The sequence below is a fragment of the Typopeltis vanoorti genome, chromosome 14 (genome assembly GCF_054136105.1).
Source record: "Typopeltis vanoorti isolate ZY-2024b chromosome 14, IOZ_Tvanoo_1.0, whole genome shotgun sequence".
Classification (NCBI taxonomy): Eukaryota; Metazoa; Arthropoda; class Arachnida; order Uropygi; family Thelyphonidae; genus Typopeltis; species Typopeltis vanoorti.
The window spans coordinates 119,496,204-119,513,059 of NC_143562.1; the positions used below are offsets into that span (position 1 = coordinate 119,496,204).

At 34.4% G+C, this 16,856-nt stretch overlaps 1 protein-coding gene across 1 annotated transcript in view; it reads left to right on the forward strand.

The window, feature by feature from the left end:
* eRF1 (eukaryotic release factor 1) overlaps positions 1-16,856 on the forward strand; it is a 254,647-nt gene that overhangs the window by 129,934 nt on the left and 107,857 nt on the right. Inside the window, exon 6 of the mRNA XM_090404490.1 lies at positions 9,280-9,409. Within this exon, the coding sequence (XP_090260616.1) occupies positions 9,280-9,409 (130 nt within the window). The remainder of the gene's footprint in view (positions 1-9,279; positions 9,410-16,856) is intronic.

The following is a 16,856-nucleotide window of genomic DNA, read 5'->3' on the forward strand; positions in this document are numbered from 1 at the left end:
AACTGTTGTTGTAATTTTATCATGTCTCTGTTATTTTATATAATTCTTTGCCTGTGATACCCGAAAAAGTTGATTTATTCAACGAAACTAGGTATCTTAACATTAAACCTTTTCTTTTTCATTCTCGGTATATAGTCATTCAAACTAATTTTTTATATATACATATATATATATATATATATATATATATATATGTTAAAGATACCAAGCAATTTTAAACTTGGTTTTACTCCATTTCCCAAGTAAGCAAACAGACTAAAAGTCAAGTTTGCGCCTGCAATTGATGCAAGTCTAACTGATCCCACAGGTAGTGCAGGACCAGGGCAACTCGTGGCAAAGGTGGAACAAGCTCCGATCACTAATCTTAATATTTACCCTTAATGCCAAAACACATCTCCAAGAAGGGGATGTATGATGTTTTGTATTAAAGGCAAGGGGCCACTACCCAGACCGGTTTCGACCTTTATTGAGGTCTCGTCAGTGGGAGCTAGGCTAGAAATACCAAGATTTAGTAATATACAGAGCTTGTAAGTATTTCGCCAAAACAAGTTACCATAAGGTGTTTTAACCTTATTAATTAAATAAAATCTCTGGAGGAGATATAAATGTAAAAGTATCCTGCACTACCTGTGGGATCAGTTAGACTTGCATCAATTGCAGGCGCAAACTTGACTTTTAGTCTGTTTGCTTACTTGGGAGCTTAATTACTTTCAAGTAATTTTTATATCAGTAGTAAGTTATATTTTTCTTTCCAGTATTATTCATTCTACCATACTCAAAATTAATGATCACTTCCCATTTCCAAACCTATGTACCTATTGTCTTCTCATGTGAATATTTTTGTTAGGACATTGTTAGTGATGACTATCCTTGTCCTGAAGAGAAATAGGTATACTTACTATTTTCTGTATTTTCCCCAAACATTTTTGTATGTCTGGTATTCATTTCCTACTCTCTTGTTTAGATATCCAACAATGATCTATTTTCTTTCTGCTTTCTCTGAAAAATTAATTCCTCCACTTTCTGCATGGTAGAACCTTCTGTTGAATCATAGGCAAATCAACAAATCTTTTCCCATTTCCCCATTTTAATCAAAATGAAGGCTTGTGAATGAGGGGTGTTGAAGCAAAGCACTAGTAGGTGGAGAACCTTTTTGTTTCTGGATACAGATTGTGAAATTGAACTAGTATATATGAGTAAAAAAAAGTAATTTAGATGTGTGGTTTTGATCAAAACTTGCACACTTTTACAAAAGACTGCCTGAAGAAAAATTCCAGAATACACATCCTTTGTATGGCGGGGGGGGGGGGGGGTCATATGATTGTTTTGCGAGTGAATAGCCTTGCATTCTGTTTCAGGTTGATAATGGTGATCAAATGTCTTATGATACCATGGTTGATAACAAAAGTAGAAAAGCATATTTCTTATTAACAGGTTGCAGCAAGAATATGTACATTCTTTAATGCACAACAAAATTCATTTCAGAGAAAATGCTTATTGGAAAAATTAAATACTTTGAATGATAATTTAGATTAAACTTGGGCACTCCAAACAAACTTCATGATGTGAGCTATGTGTCCTCCAGCATTTCAAGAGTAGCTGTGTATAATGTTTAATTTGAACTGTGGTGGTGAAGTCGCATTTAATGCATACACTTTATATAATCCATAAGGAAAAAAAAAATTAGAAGGTTGGGACTTGCAAGGTGGCATGAAAATTTTGTCCTTTTTAAGTTTCCTGTTTGGGGAATGAATGATTCTGCAGAATTAGTTATCTCAACATTGCTAGTTACTTTAAATTTAATATACCATAACTTCGTACTTTCAATGTGCAGTTTAGCTTATTGTGTAAATTCTCATTGCTTTTTCAATGAACTGATTAGAATGGAATAAGTATGCATGCAGAGTGCTCTATAAAGATAGGTAAAGTACACCGGTGTCCAGAACCTAAGGACCCACTTTCTGTAGATTACAACTGCACATTCAGACAAATCAGCTTGTGACAATTTCTGTAACTGACAATTATGAGTAGAAAGCATGTAAATTTCATTCATTTTTAATCTCACACAAAGGGGTTATGTGGTAGCACTGAACAGTATAAAAGTATGCATTAAACAGATTGTGTTTGAACGAAGCTCTTTTCTTGAAGGAATAAAGTAAAGTTGCAAACTTGGATGTCTTGTAATGTCGACCTCATCTAGATGATTTAATATAGAGAAAAATTATCAGAAATCTTCAACAAGGCCACAGAATTACTGATATTGCCAGAGGTTTTGGAATCTCACTTAGCATTGTATCCAGGCTCTGGGCAGTGTTTCAAACCAATGCATTGTGTTCCAGACGTTTGCTAGGAGGTTGCCCTTGCTCTACCACAGAGCACGATGACAGATTTTTGGTTACAACAGCAAAACACAATTGATGTATGACAGTAGGCTAACTTGCAAGTCTGGGTCCATTCAAGCGCAGGTAAGCAGATATCTTAAATTGTGACAAGTAGGCTATCGCCTGAAGGCCTATAGTCTGTGTCCCTTTATCCACAGCTCATTGTAGAGCACGTTTTCAGTGGTATTTCCATAAAAATTGGACAAGACACTATTGGGCCAATGTACTCTTTACTACAGATGAGAGTAGTTTGTCTTTCATCCAATTCCAGATGACACTCATCTCGCGTGAAAGTGGTATTGCTTAACATTGTATGAATGTTCTTGAAAGGGTTAGATGTGGTAGTGCTGGGGTTATGGTGTTGAAGAGGCATTATGTTTAATGGATGCACAAAGCTACAAGTGTTTGAAATATGACTGGTGAATGATATTGCAAGTTCAATTATTCTGTGGTGCTGTAGGCAACGATTTCATTTTTATGGATTACAATGCCACACCACATCGTATACACAAGCAGTGGAAATACTTCTTGAGATCCGAGGATATTAATTGAATCAAGTGGCCAGCATAAACTTGATTCAATTAATATGAATTAATATAAAATTCAAAATGGTACAACATTGGGAGAGCTGCATTGTAGTTCGAGATGGACATTCCATACTGAAATGTCTCTTTGCATGGTTTTCTGTAACAACTGTACATTAATTCCTTAACTACGTCCTTAGGAAATTTGTATCTTTTGCCAGTATTGTGATTTAATTTGTATGAAATTTATAACAAATACCTGTAGGATTTCTGCTTAGGACATGGACTGGTTATTACTAACACCATGTTTCAACATAAAAATGTCCACAAATTCACATGGAGAGAAGAAGCAAGGAATAAGAAAAGTCTCATTGACTATGTTATTGTTGATAGTGATGTTTTCTCCCTGGTGCAGGACACCAGAGTGTACAAAGGATTTGAAATTGGAAGTGATCACTATTTAGTCTTGAGCAGGATAAAATTGAATTTCATATTGAAAAGAATAACATATAAGAAAGCTTTAAAGCGAATAAAAGTTGAGCAGCTCTCAGATGTGAACTGTAGACTAAAATACATAAACATTATTGAAAAAACAATGAAAGAGTTTGAGAACAAGAACCAAACCTTGGAGATTCAGTGGCAAGCCTTGAAGAAAACCCTGATTGATTCAGCCAGAGAGGCATGTGGGGAAGTTGTCTGCAAGGATAGAAAAATCAGAACTCCATGGTGGACACAGGAAGTTAAAGAGGCAGTGAAGGAAAAGAAGAAAGCATATCAAAAGTTCCTGGCAAATAAGTCAGCTTTTGCTCTTAGAGAATACAGAGACAAATGTAAGAAAGTGAAACACTGTAAAACTAGCTAAACAAAAGTCATGGGAGGACTTTGGCAAGAACGTGGAAAATAAATATCAAGAAGGTGGTAAGATATTCTGGAGGTTGTTGAAGAAGCTTATAAATGGAGGAAAGAGTGCTGTAAAAGGAGTTAAGGTGACATGAAAATGGGAGAAAAAGATATCCTTGAAGTATGGTGTAATTACTTTGAAAAATTGCTGAATGAAACAAGCAGTGATGACAGCACAGTGGTAAAAAAAAACACTGACCAGGCATGCAGTCAGGAATACATATTCATACTTGAAGTAGAAAAAGCCGTCAAAGGCTTGAAATGTGGAACGACAGCAGGAGTAGATGATATTCGACCAGAAATGCTGAAGTATGGTGGTATAAAAGTCTTACAGTGGCTGCACTGCATAGTTCAGAAAGCCCGGACAGAGGGACGAATTCCTGGTGATAGGAGTAGAGATCTAATAGTACCCATATATAAAAAGGAAAATAAAACTGAATGCAAGAATTGCAGAGGTATTTCGAGGCTTCTCGAAGTCTGTCCGATGTAACTAGAGCCACAAGCGCATGGAATATTATTAACTCCAGCATATTTATAGAAAGGATGGTTGTCTTTTGGAGATCTTAGTAGTTTACGAATAGATTCTATTGGTTTAAATTTTACTCTTATTTTGTGTTGCTTGTTGAAGCCACTTACAAATGGAATTGCAATCGTTTTTATATATTGAATATCTTCTTGTTCTCTTTGTGGTGGTTCAGAGAAAAGGACTTTATTGACCTTCTTCGATAGCCATTCAAATACAAATTGTTGGAAATAAATTTTAACTCATCTTGAAGGGTCTCGTCCATTGTGATGTGAATCGCTCTTTCTTTAACATGTGTACAATGCTGAGTTTATGTGAGAGGAGCTGAAATATAGGTAGCGACCTGTATTAGTTGGTTTTCTGTACACTGATAGATTTAATAGATTTATACTGCCATCAATTTGTTTTTTGATTAAGACGCCTAAAAATGGTAATTGGTTTTCTCTTTCATGTTCCAGAGTAAATTTAATAGAATGATGGAAGGAGTTGATTTTTTTGAGATAATCATATAGGTCATCTTTGTTGTTGTTCCATACGATGAAAATATCGTCCACATATCTGAACCAATTAGGTTTCGGAATAATTTGAGATAGGATTTTGTTTTCTATGTCTTCCATAAAGAGGTCAGCACATGAAGGTGTGAGTGGACTCCCTTGCCAAGCCTGTTAATTGTTGATAAATCTTATTTTTCCAAGAAAAGTAGTTTAGGCAATGAGCAAACAATGAGGTTATATCTTGTGGGAACAAGGTACTTTAGATGTCAATGACCTCCACTACAGGAACGTTTGTAAAGAGAGAGGTGACATCTAAACTGGCTAGAAGATCATTATCCGATATGTTGATGTTTTTTAGCTTTTCCACAAAATGTCCGGAGATTTTAATGTAACTCTCTGAGTTGTGGATGTGTTGTAAGAGTTTTGAGAGATGCTTTGACAATAAGTAGGTAGGAGAGTTGATTGCATCAACGATTGGGCATAAAGGAATACCATCTTTGTTCACTTTTGGAACGCCATAGAGTCTCGGAGTTAAAGGATGCATCGATTTTAGTTTTTTAATCAAGTCTGTTGGCCAGTTGGATAAATTGCGTAGTAATTCATTGGTATCATTGTGGTTTTTTAATGTTGAATCTTTTGTTAAAAGACTGTATACGGACAAATCAGATAGTAGATGGTTGACTTTATCCTCATAGTCCATTGAGTTCAGTATTACAGTACTGTTTCCTTTATCTGCTTTAAGTATTATAATGTCTTTGTTGTTTTTTAATTCACAAATAGTTCTTTTATCTAGTGATGAGAAGTTTTGTTTTGTGGAATAGGGAGAGGAAAATATTATACAACTTTTTAGTCTTAGATCATTTGCTGTGTGAAGGGGTAATGAGATTCTATGAGAATAATGAGATTCCTTTTTCTAGACTACAGATGAAATCTACCTTAGGAATCTGTTGAGGAGCTATTGCATAGTTGAAACCTTTCTTGAGAATATCGATTTCAGGTTTCTTTAAGATGTGGTTTGAGAAATTAAGAATAACTTGGTTGTCTGGTAGAGAAGGTTTAAACTCATTGTGGGTGGTATAAAGGTGGTTAAATTTCTTAATCTGGGTCTGTCAGCTTTTGTTAAATGCTTTAGCGAAACTGGTATTAATCATTTTATCTAAGACTTTCCGAATTTTCTCATCTAAAGAGTTGGAGAGATCCATGAACAGTTCATAACATTGTGAGTCAGTTTGACTAAGCACAAATATTGTGTGATGTAACCTTTCATGAACAAGGATGTACATTATCCCTTCTGTTAATTGTTATCTATATGGATCACATTATGAAGGAAAGTGGTATTAAACATATCAGAATTGGAGATGTTAATGTCAGCTCTTTGCTTTATGCGGACGATGTTATACTACTAAATAAATCCGCTACAAGTTTGCAAGATTCCTTGACTAAATTGAATAACTGTTGTATAGATATGGTATGAAGGTCAGCATTAAAAAGACAAAGACAATGAAAATAGGTAGAATTGTTGAAAATGTCGACTGTGTTGTGAACGGGGAACCTGTGGAACAAGTAAAACATTTCGACTACTTAGGCACGATTTTTAGTGAAGATGGTAAATTAAATATGGAAATAGACAACAGAATCAACATAGCTGGTATGGTAGGAAGTCGATTAAATAAATTCATATGGAATAAGGGAGAAATTAGTCAGAACACTAAATTAGCTTTATACAAGACAGTGTTCAATCCAGTTTTAACTTATGGATCTGAGAGCTGGGTCAGAAGTAAAACACTTGACCAAAGACTAGAGACCGCAGATATGAGAGTCCTGAGAAAGATTAGGGGCATGAACAGATGGCATCAATGGCAATATCATATTAAAAACGAGGCTATTAGGAAAGAACTTGACATTGTTGGCATCCAGGAATGTGTTAGCAGAGCTAATCTCAGGTGGTATGGTCACTTAAATAGAATGGGCGAGGAAAGATTAGCAGAACAAGTGTTCTCTGCCAGGTTGGCAGGAAAACGACCCAGAGGAAGACCAAGATATAGGTGGATTGATATGGTACAAAGTGCCTTAGACGATAAAAATACAAGATCTGATAATGTTGGAGTCTTGAACTAACAGACTGATTTGGATGAAAATTGTAGATAGGGAGTTAGTAATGATGTAAATTTTTCATGTAGTACTATCATATCTGTACATCCCTTGAGGGTACATGTCAGGAATTTGATGATGATGAAATTTATAACACATTTTTGTGCAGTAATATAGTTTATTAGTATGCTGGCAATAAATTTGTCCACATTTGGCTGTAGTCATGAAATTTTTTTTTCATATACAGGTAAAAGTTTAGTTCATCCTTAGCTTTTGGATACCAGCGTAGTTAACATTTTGGTCTTAAAGTTTTTTTTTTTTAACACATGCCATTCCTTTGTGGAATCTTTATACTATGATGCCATCAGTTAGCGTAAATTTATAGGAGAAAAAAATTAGAGGATAAAGTAATCAATTAATAAAAATCAGTTGCTTACATTTTTATTTAATGTCTAAACATTTGATTGGGCTACTTTTTTACAAAAAAAGTTAAGTAAAAATGTTTGAATGGTGCTCGCCTTTTTCATCTTTTCATGCAATTTGCGATAACTGGCTATTGCTTTATTAAGATTTTGGCGAACTTCATTCCATATCAGGAAAAATACCTAAATACTGAAAATCAAATTATAAATTGTATTTGGACTCATTAAGTTTAAGGTAGTATTTCCACAAGTAGAAAACATATTGATTTTTTATGTGTAGAAACTGTTTTCATTTATATACTAAATTAATATGCCTGAGTTGTTCATAAACTTTTTTAGTTAATATCAGAGATTTGGATCCAGGATATTATAAGTTAAGAGATTGAGTGAGAGACAAAATACAAAATATCTTTTACAAACCATGAATGTTAGTGTAAATTTATGGTATTGCTTTAACAGTGTGTGTGTAAAATGTTTGTTTTGCAAGTGCAATATACAGATTTGCATTAAAAATAAAAAAAAGAGAAAAATGCCTACAAACTTAATAACAAAGTTAAAGAACTTAAACATCACACATGATTTCTTCAAGATCATTGGATTTGATGAGAATACACAAACTTATAAGAACAGCTTCTGCTCTAAACAGCAGCCATAGAAATCTAATTAGCTCATATATTTTTCTTTGAAAGCTAAAAGATAATTTGCGCACAACTTTTCACCAGAAAGAATGTATTTCTTCTTTTATATCTTCTCTGCAATAGCAGTTGCATTTCTATTTCCTTGAATTAAGATAATTTTAAAGTTTCCTTTTTCCTTGTGGACATACTTCCTTATCTTTGAACAGAAAAAGTATTCATCTTTCATTTTACAGTTCTTAACCAGAATGTTTGCTGCATAACATATCAAAAGGCGCTGTCTATTATTTCAAGAGAAATTATATATCCCTTTTATCTAACTACAACTTAGCTTTCTTTGAAAGAAATTCATCTGTTAAGTTTTGGATAACTGTTTTCCTCATAATGCTCTTTTTCCCCTTTTTGGTTTAAGAATTTCTTGAAGCTATATATCTCCCTTAAACTTCCAACTTTTCAGAACATAGTCTGTTCTCATCAATTCAACTGTTCTGTTATTCTCTCTCCTTAATTCAACTTCCTCTTAGAGAAGTGCAAATTTCATGCAACTGCACTACTGCCTGGCGCAGTAAGCATCCTGGTGGTGACATGAAAGTCACTTCTTGTAAACGAGACTACAGTTCTTTAATTGTGTGAAAACATCAGAAAGTTCAATATTTTCTCTCAAGTTTATGCTACAGAAATAAACTAAATTAGAGACAAGTCCTTTTTGCAAATTTCAACTATCATTTCTCGTGTGTAATATTATTAAATTTATGATTACAAAAAAAGTAATGGATTTTCATTATACATTGAAGAAATGTTTACATATAAAAGTATGAAACTAAAAGGTATTTATTCAAATTCAGCCACCACTAAAAAAAGAAATGTATCGCTAAATAGCAAATATCCTACAAACTCCCCCCACCATGTGCACCATACACACATACCATAAATTGCAAAACCTGTAGATATCAGTGGTATATACAGCTTAAAATAGATGCTAATAGTCTGAATAGGACTGATCCAAAGCAGATGGAATGAAGGAGGAGAAGCTTGTTATGACTATACAAATTTGCTGGAGAAGTTAGGGAAGCTTTAATAGTTACCTGTTTAGAGCCAACTTTCCTAGAAAATGGGAGTCTTTTGTCATATATAGTTGTACTATGTTGCAGTATTTATCCACATAATCATGCATTAGCCTGTATTTTTAAATATTACTTTGGATATATAATTCAGTAAATTCCACCGTTCACTATATCTAATATTTTGCAGGTTCTTCAGTCAGGGCTTTTTTGTTACTATTTTAAAAAATTAAACTTTTCTTTTATAGAGGTTACAAGCAAAAGTTTTGAAACTTGTGGATGTATCCTATGGTGGTGAAAATGGGTTTAATCAAGCAATTGAACTATCTGCTGAAGTGCTGTCTAATGTCAAATTTATTCAAGAAAAAAAATTAATTGGTAAGCGAGTGCATGTATATTTGCTTATAACAGTTGTATTTGGATAATTTTAAAACAGGATTGGAACAGTTTTAAAATTACCTATTTCAGTTATTCTTAAATCTCCTGTTTTTCCTTTAAAGGTGGCCGAAAAGTGAAAATGACATTCTTAGTTTTCTCAACTTTAATCAGTTAATTAGAATACATGAGCAATAATTGCACATCTCGCCCCTCTATTTTTTTTAATGGTAGTTCCATCCATGAATTAAGGATTGAAAACCTGTAGCACTTGTGAACCATGAATGGATAATTTGGTAACTCTGCTGTATCAGAATTTTTGATTATTTTCAAACCACATTGGGCATCCAGCAATAAGGCTCGTCTCCTAGGCAGTGCAGATTATCTTCTGCCTGAAGACGTTCACAATGATTTTAACTTTAGCAGATATATTATTTAAGAGAATAGTATCATAAAGAGAGCCTGAATCCTTGTAAATATTGGATATGTTATCCTTTTGAGTTGAATGTGATCCATGTAGATTCTTTACTCTTCTATTATTTACATTCTTGTACTATGCATAAGCATTAAATATAGGCTATATTGTTCCTTTTTAAAGTTCATTTATGTCATACAAATTTAGTGTTTGAGTTCTTTCTTCAGTGATTTTTATATTTTTTAAAGATCAAAGCTTAAATAGAAATTATTACTGTATTCTGAAAATTTTTCCTTGAGTCATGAGGTCTAATCTTGACAACCCCAAATTACAACAGCTTCAATTTTCTCAGCAGTTTTAACCATCCAAATGACCATGTGGATGAAATACATAGAATTTAAATGAACGACTTCTTTGGTTTTGGCTACTATGAGATTCTTGTCTTTGTTTACTGACAACTTCACCACATACTTCCCTTGCTAGATCAAATCTGTTGTTTACATTTTGATGTCAAGTCTCAAAGTTTTGTTCTTTCCACATTTATCTGCTTTAGTAATATTTTCATATGCAAGTAGACTTTGCATCTTAGTTGTTAGATTCAATTCTTTTCGGAACTTGAATACTCACTTCTATCATTTTTGACTAAGTTGTCACTTTCTGTTCCCCCTGTATGCTACCATTGTGTTCCAAACCAGTGCGAAGATATCATGATTAACAGTAATAGTTGGAAACGTCCCTTGTTGTGTATGTTCTCTCCACATGCATATATGCATTATTTTTATAGTAGTTGGAACCAATTCATGTTTCGAGCAAAAATCCTATTACTTAGAATTATTAGCTATTTTCCTTCACATTTTCTCAAAGCACTATGTTGAATTCCTTTCCTACTCTGATCTTCATCTTCAACAAAAAAGTAGCTTCTCTGTTAACCGACATCTCTCAGAAATCCTGTACTCCCTTTCCTGTAGAATCTTGGGCTGATAGGTACCAGTTTATTCGATTTTGAAATTGCTTACTTGAAAGTGGCTTTCATTCATAAAGATTTTTTCATGTTTAGTGTTGAGCTACTCACTTTTCTCTAACATTTGGTGTCTCAGCTGGATTCAGGACTAACAGAAGTGGTGATCAGTGTTGGCCTCGATCGCCTATGTTGGAAATGGTTTTGATAAATGCCTAATGATAGACTGTGATAAATGACTAAAGAACTTTCAGCAGCTTGATTTGATAGGGCCTAACCCTGAAATTCTTAGATCACTGTTTTTCTCAAGATTAATAATCTTATAAATATGCTGTCAGACAAATGGATTCAGGTATATTCCAGTAATGCCAAAAGTAAATTCTGTAAGCAACGGAATGGTTCCTACATGGATCTATGCTAGCCTCATTGCTTTGCAGTCTACATCTGACATCTCTACTACTTTTCTCAGAGAAATGTATGTATAAAGATGACATTGCAATTGTAGTCAGAACTCCTCTTTTGAAGTTGCAGAGAATACCGTAGGACAAATCAAAACTTAATTACATTTTTAGTGATGTTTAAAACCTAATCTAAATAAAACTGAAGTTGCTGCTTTCCATATATCAAACTATACTCCTATCCTTTCTTTTAGTATTCATCTTGGTGATCAGCATTCATTTTGATAAAATTTTGAAGATTGCTTCCTGTTTTAACATTATGTTAAAATTGTTGGCACGCTCACTGCTCCTACTAGTACATTTTGTACCATGGGTAGGCTTACACAGACATGTGCACGTGTTGCATACATCACACAGAGAAACAAGTTACAATTAAAAAAAAAAAAAAAATCAGCTAACACCTTTTATTCCCATATAGGGAGTATGTGAGGCTGTTTTAGCCCTATCTAACCTTTGGAGACTACCCACATAGTGGGCAGTTCAATCTCCACTGGTAGCCAATCAAAGATATCTGATCCAAAGCTATCACTAATTAAGCGGCATGCAGTGAAGAGACGGCTAACAAGTGCCACCATTTCGTGGTACCTAACCCTAACACAATATTTTTAATATACTGAAAATAGTGTGGATTCTGTGGTCGATTTTCTTAAGTTTATAGGATGAAAACCTGAGTTTCCGGGAGAAAAAACCCGCTTGCCTGTGCCAGAGATTAACTCAGGAACTGGTTGAAAAAAGGCTTAGAAAAAGTTCCTCTAGTCTGCAATTAGAATCAAACTCGTGATGCTCTTTCTTTGGGCGGTTTAGCACTAAGGAATGTAAACACCACTTCCACTGAGCTACACAGGCTCTAGTATTATTATTGTGGAGAATGCCAATTATCACTAATTTGTTCAACCAGTTACTTTACTGACCTGACCTATGGTGAAAAAATCTGGCCTATGGCAGCAAAATTTAGACGTCTTCCTCAGCCATATGAATAAACAGCACAAATGCATACAATTCACTGAAATTCAGAAGATTGCTCTTTCTGGATACCTAAACTCATAGCACAAAAACTAGATGTTATCAATTGTACCATTCTAAAAAAAAAAAAAAAAAAAAAATGGCTACAGCAAAAATACTATCAACAGAAAGAATTGAAGTCTGCACTTTAAAATAAATTAGATTGCAATAAAACCTTAGCGAATTCCATACATCAAAGGATTATCAGAAAAAACAAAAGTATACAAATACAACTTTAATGCCACTTTTAAACCTCTTGCAAAATTAAAGAACCTATTCAACTCCAAGGATTCCCAGGCTTAACCGGGGGTTGTACCATAACCTAAGCTACACATGCAATTCTTATCTGGAAAAAGAAACACATTAAATTAAATAACTGGTAAATTTGCCTTTTTAATTATTCCCTGATACTGTGCACCAAATTCACTTGAAAGGCCTGTTCCTTACACCATATGGATGCATCTTTAAAGTTTGGGAAATTCTAATCAACAACCTTAAACTCAATAATGGTGCCTTAAAAAAATCTCAAGAATATGGATGGCAAATATTTAGCACACATTTTTGTTCTAACAGGCCATAATAATTATTACAACTGTAATACTTGAGGATCTTGTCTTACTTTATTAAAACTTTGGTCCTTATTTTAAATGCTGTATCATTAAAAGTTCATTGGAATTTTTTCTCTAGCCATGTAAAACAGGATTAGATTTGTAGTTTTTTCCCCTCACCAGGGGTCAGGCCACTAGAATAATGGATGACCAAATCAGTGATACTTTTTTTTGGTGTGTATAATTTAGGTGATAAGTTTAATACGAAGGTAATTAAAGTTATTTTAACACAGTACAGTAATTTCACCAAAATGAAACTATGCTCCTAATTTCTACTTTAGACATAGCATGATGAAATACAAATCAGATCACTTGACAAAGCCTGCTGGTAATTAGAAACTAACCATCTTGCAGAAACCTGTCTGGATCTTTATAGATGCAGATGGCAACATGCATTACTGTATACAACAGAATACTGTATTTCAGTATGGCTTAAGTGCTCACACCTCAGGTTTTTTTATCTGTCATGTCATGAGATCGATCTCTGGAACAATAAGATCAGCACCATCTTACTGGCTTTCAGCTTTTAACAGTATTGTCCTCCTTGGTTATTGAAGGCAAAGGGCTTTAAATGGCAATCTGTGAAATGTTGAATAGTGACTTGCCCATACATGAAGATACTTCCCATACACTAACTCAGACTGTCTATATAACCTGCCTACAGAACTGCTGTGTAAATGTTGTAGAGGCCCTTGACATCATATTAGTCTGAAACTTAACTGGCAAGAAAACACTTCTGAAAATACTGCCTTGAGTGGGTTCAGTAGTTTTCTGGAATAATGCTAAATTTGATTAGCAAAATTTAATAAAATTTTGATGCTTCATAATATATTAAGCAACATTATATAAGTAAAGTGGATATTAGATCCAGCATTATTTCAAAGCTGAATGTAGAAACTATGGAAGTTTCGTAAAGTAAGTTATTTTAGTAAATACTTTTAAGCAACATATTTATTTAAAGTCAAAACAGAGGCAACCAGTCTTCTTTTTGACAAAACAATCTTCTCAAATGTTCTAGTATCTTATCTGAGCATTGAAGCAGTGTTGGTAATTCATACTTCAGTCAGCAAGAAACGGTAACAGTGATTAATGCTGTCTCTTGGTTTTCCAGAAGAGCAACCCCTACTATGATTGCCATTCTGAAAACAGGACTTGACAAAATATTAGTGAAATCTATATAAATATTTATTTCTGTATTTGACCTACATTTTTGGTGAGTGCTGTATAACATTGAAGCAGAGCATAGCATGTCATCCTCCAAATCTAAAAGTACTATTTTTTTGAGCACAAGTGAAATGACAGTGTGCTTGCTTGAAAGTTTAGTAGTTAACAATATATTTGGACAAATTAATAAGGTCAAATGGAAATCATGTGGTTAAATCCTGATTGTTTTAATCATGAAGGAAGTTGCACTGTGTATTAGCAGAGAAAAAATATATCTACTCCAATATTTCACATTATTGGTCCAACAGTGTCACTGCAATATTAATTTTTTCAAGTCTTCATAGCTTGTCTCACTGTAGTGAGACAAGCAGTTCTATTTTAATAAAATGATTTCTGTGAAGTCTCTTCTTCTAAAGAAAGAACTTCACAGAAGTCTTTTACATTTTGTGACTCACCTGAAAATGATCATATATATATATATATATATATCAATCTCTTGCTATAAAATTACTGAAAGTCCTAACCAAATGTCCATGGGCATATACATGCTGTTCTAAATTTAGCAAATTCACTGAAACAAACTATTCACCCTAAACTATTTCTCTGTGTCTATGAACTTGCTATATAGTAATGTGTCTCTTACAGATTTCTTCATATCCTCCCCCTTCGTACTTCGTGATGCTATTGGCCTTCATATACATTTATAAAAGGAATGCAAGGGGGGGGGGTGTATATAAGAATTAGGGGAATTTCTCTATTGAGTATTTCATACTGACATACTGCTTAGGAAGAAGTCAATGGACACTATAGTGTGAGGAACAAACAGCTACATCTTATTATGGTGGGCCCACCATAATAAGATGTAGGACCTTTTGCTGCAATGACTGCAGCAGTCTTATGGGGCATACTTTCCACAAGTGTATGATAACAATGAGAATTTTGTACCATTCTTCCTGTAGGCATGTAATTGAGATGTGGTACTGTAGTAGGGCAGACATCCCTTGATTTCTCACCCATCACTCCAGTTCATCCCACAGATGTTCAGTAGGGTTGAGATGAAGGCTTTGATCTCAACTCTACTGAAAGAGACGACAAAGTAAGATGCATTGTATTGTCCAGAATGTTCAGATACTTCTCAGATTTCAATATTCATAGGCACCACAAACAGGCCCAAGGTCAAACCAGGAAAAACAGGACCATATCATTACACTGCTGCCTCCAAATTTCATAGTTGGCATTATGCATGCTGCTAAGAGACATTCACTGGACATCTGCCACACCTGTCCATCTGCTTGGTAGAGAATGTTCCATGATTTGCTGCTCCATAATACAACTTTCCACGGCCTACTGTACATGCTCTTTGCACTACTGAAGACTATGCCACATGTTGGTTTGGGTAATGTGGGGCTTGCATATTGTGATTCTGAATGTTTTTTTAGTGCAGATTCATATTCATCAATGTCCAGAATTGCATTCAACATATCAGCTGACGAATGCCAGTTTTTACATATTATTCTCTGTAGCACCCTACAGGTCACATTCAATAAGTGTGAGTTGTCCACTGTGGGTAGCATTTGCAGTTGATTCCCTACATTTCCATCTCACTATGGTATCACTGATTGTTGACCCAGGATGTCCCAGTTTGCTGAACAGATAGGCCTGCAACATGGCATTCCATCACAACACTTCTTTCAAACTCTGTCAGTTTCCTTCTTGCAGCCATTTCACCTGGGCATATTGCACTGACTTGGGAGCATCATGTTCCTCCAATTTATACAAAAATGTGACTCGTTACATGGCACAATGCACCTTTCCCATAGGGATGCCTGTTGACTTCTTTCCAAGCAGTGTACCTGAAGAGTTTCTACAAGAAATTGGACAGAAATTTGATGTACAAGCTTGGTTCATGATAAACAGCAATTTCTAAGGAACCAGATTTTTGCTTTGCAACATTGTCAAATCATAAAATATAACAATCTGTATTTAAGTTTTGTCGATATGAAAAGCATCAATAAAGTGCTAAATGAGAGGTGTTCAAACACACCACAAATAAATAATGCAACACATTGAGAGCACCAATAGTCTAACTTGTCACTTAGAATTGAAGGTGGTACAGGAAGGTGCTTTGATGTAAAATCGAGTGCAAGGTTAAGAGTGCATGTCATCTCTGTTGTATCCACATGGATCACATTCTGAAGGAAAGTAGCATTAAATCTAATATTAAAATTGGAAATATTCAATTTCATGTATATGTTAAAATCCTAAATTCAGTACTTTTTGGAACTGAATAAATTAAATGACTACTGTAAAGAAAATTTGGCACAAAAATCAAAAAAAAGATTATGAAAATAGGCAAGAACCTAAGAAGTGTCACTCTTCTCATTGGTCACTTAATCACAGCAAGAGAGGAAAGCTGGTAGTGTATTAGAAGACAAATGTATAAGATCTGAAAATACTGGAGACCTGACATATTAATTTGAAGAAGAAAAAAATTGATAAGATGTATTTAAGTAATACTTACCATATTATACTGTACACTTTTTGAGGGCCAGGAACTGGTGAGTTAGCATTTGCTTTCTCTTAACTGATGTATGCTTTTAGTGACTAAAGTGCATTTTGGTGGAATTATTTTTGTTGCTTCATTCCTTTTTCTTGTGCATGATTTTTATTACTACTTGGAGTTGTATTTGCACTGTTAATATGCAACGGTTCCTGGCAACAGTGCCATCTATAGTCAACTGAATCTGTCTGTAAATTACATAGGTACCTGGGCTAATTTGCTCATGGTATGAAACTCTCATTTGTGCTACGAAAGTACTTCATATATCATCAATTTCCTGATATG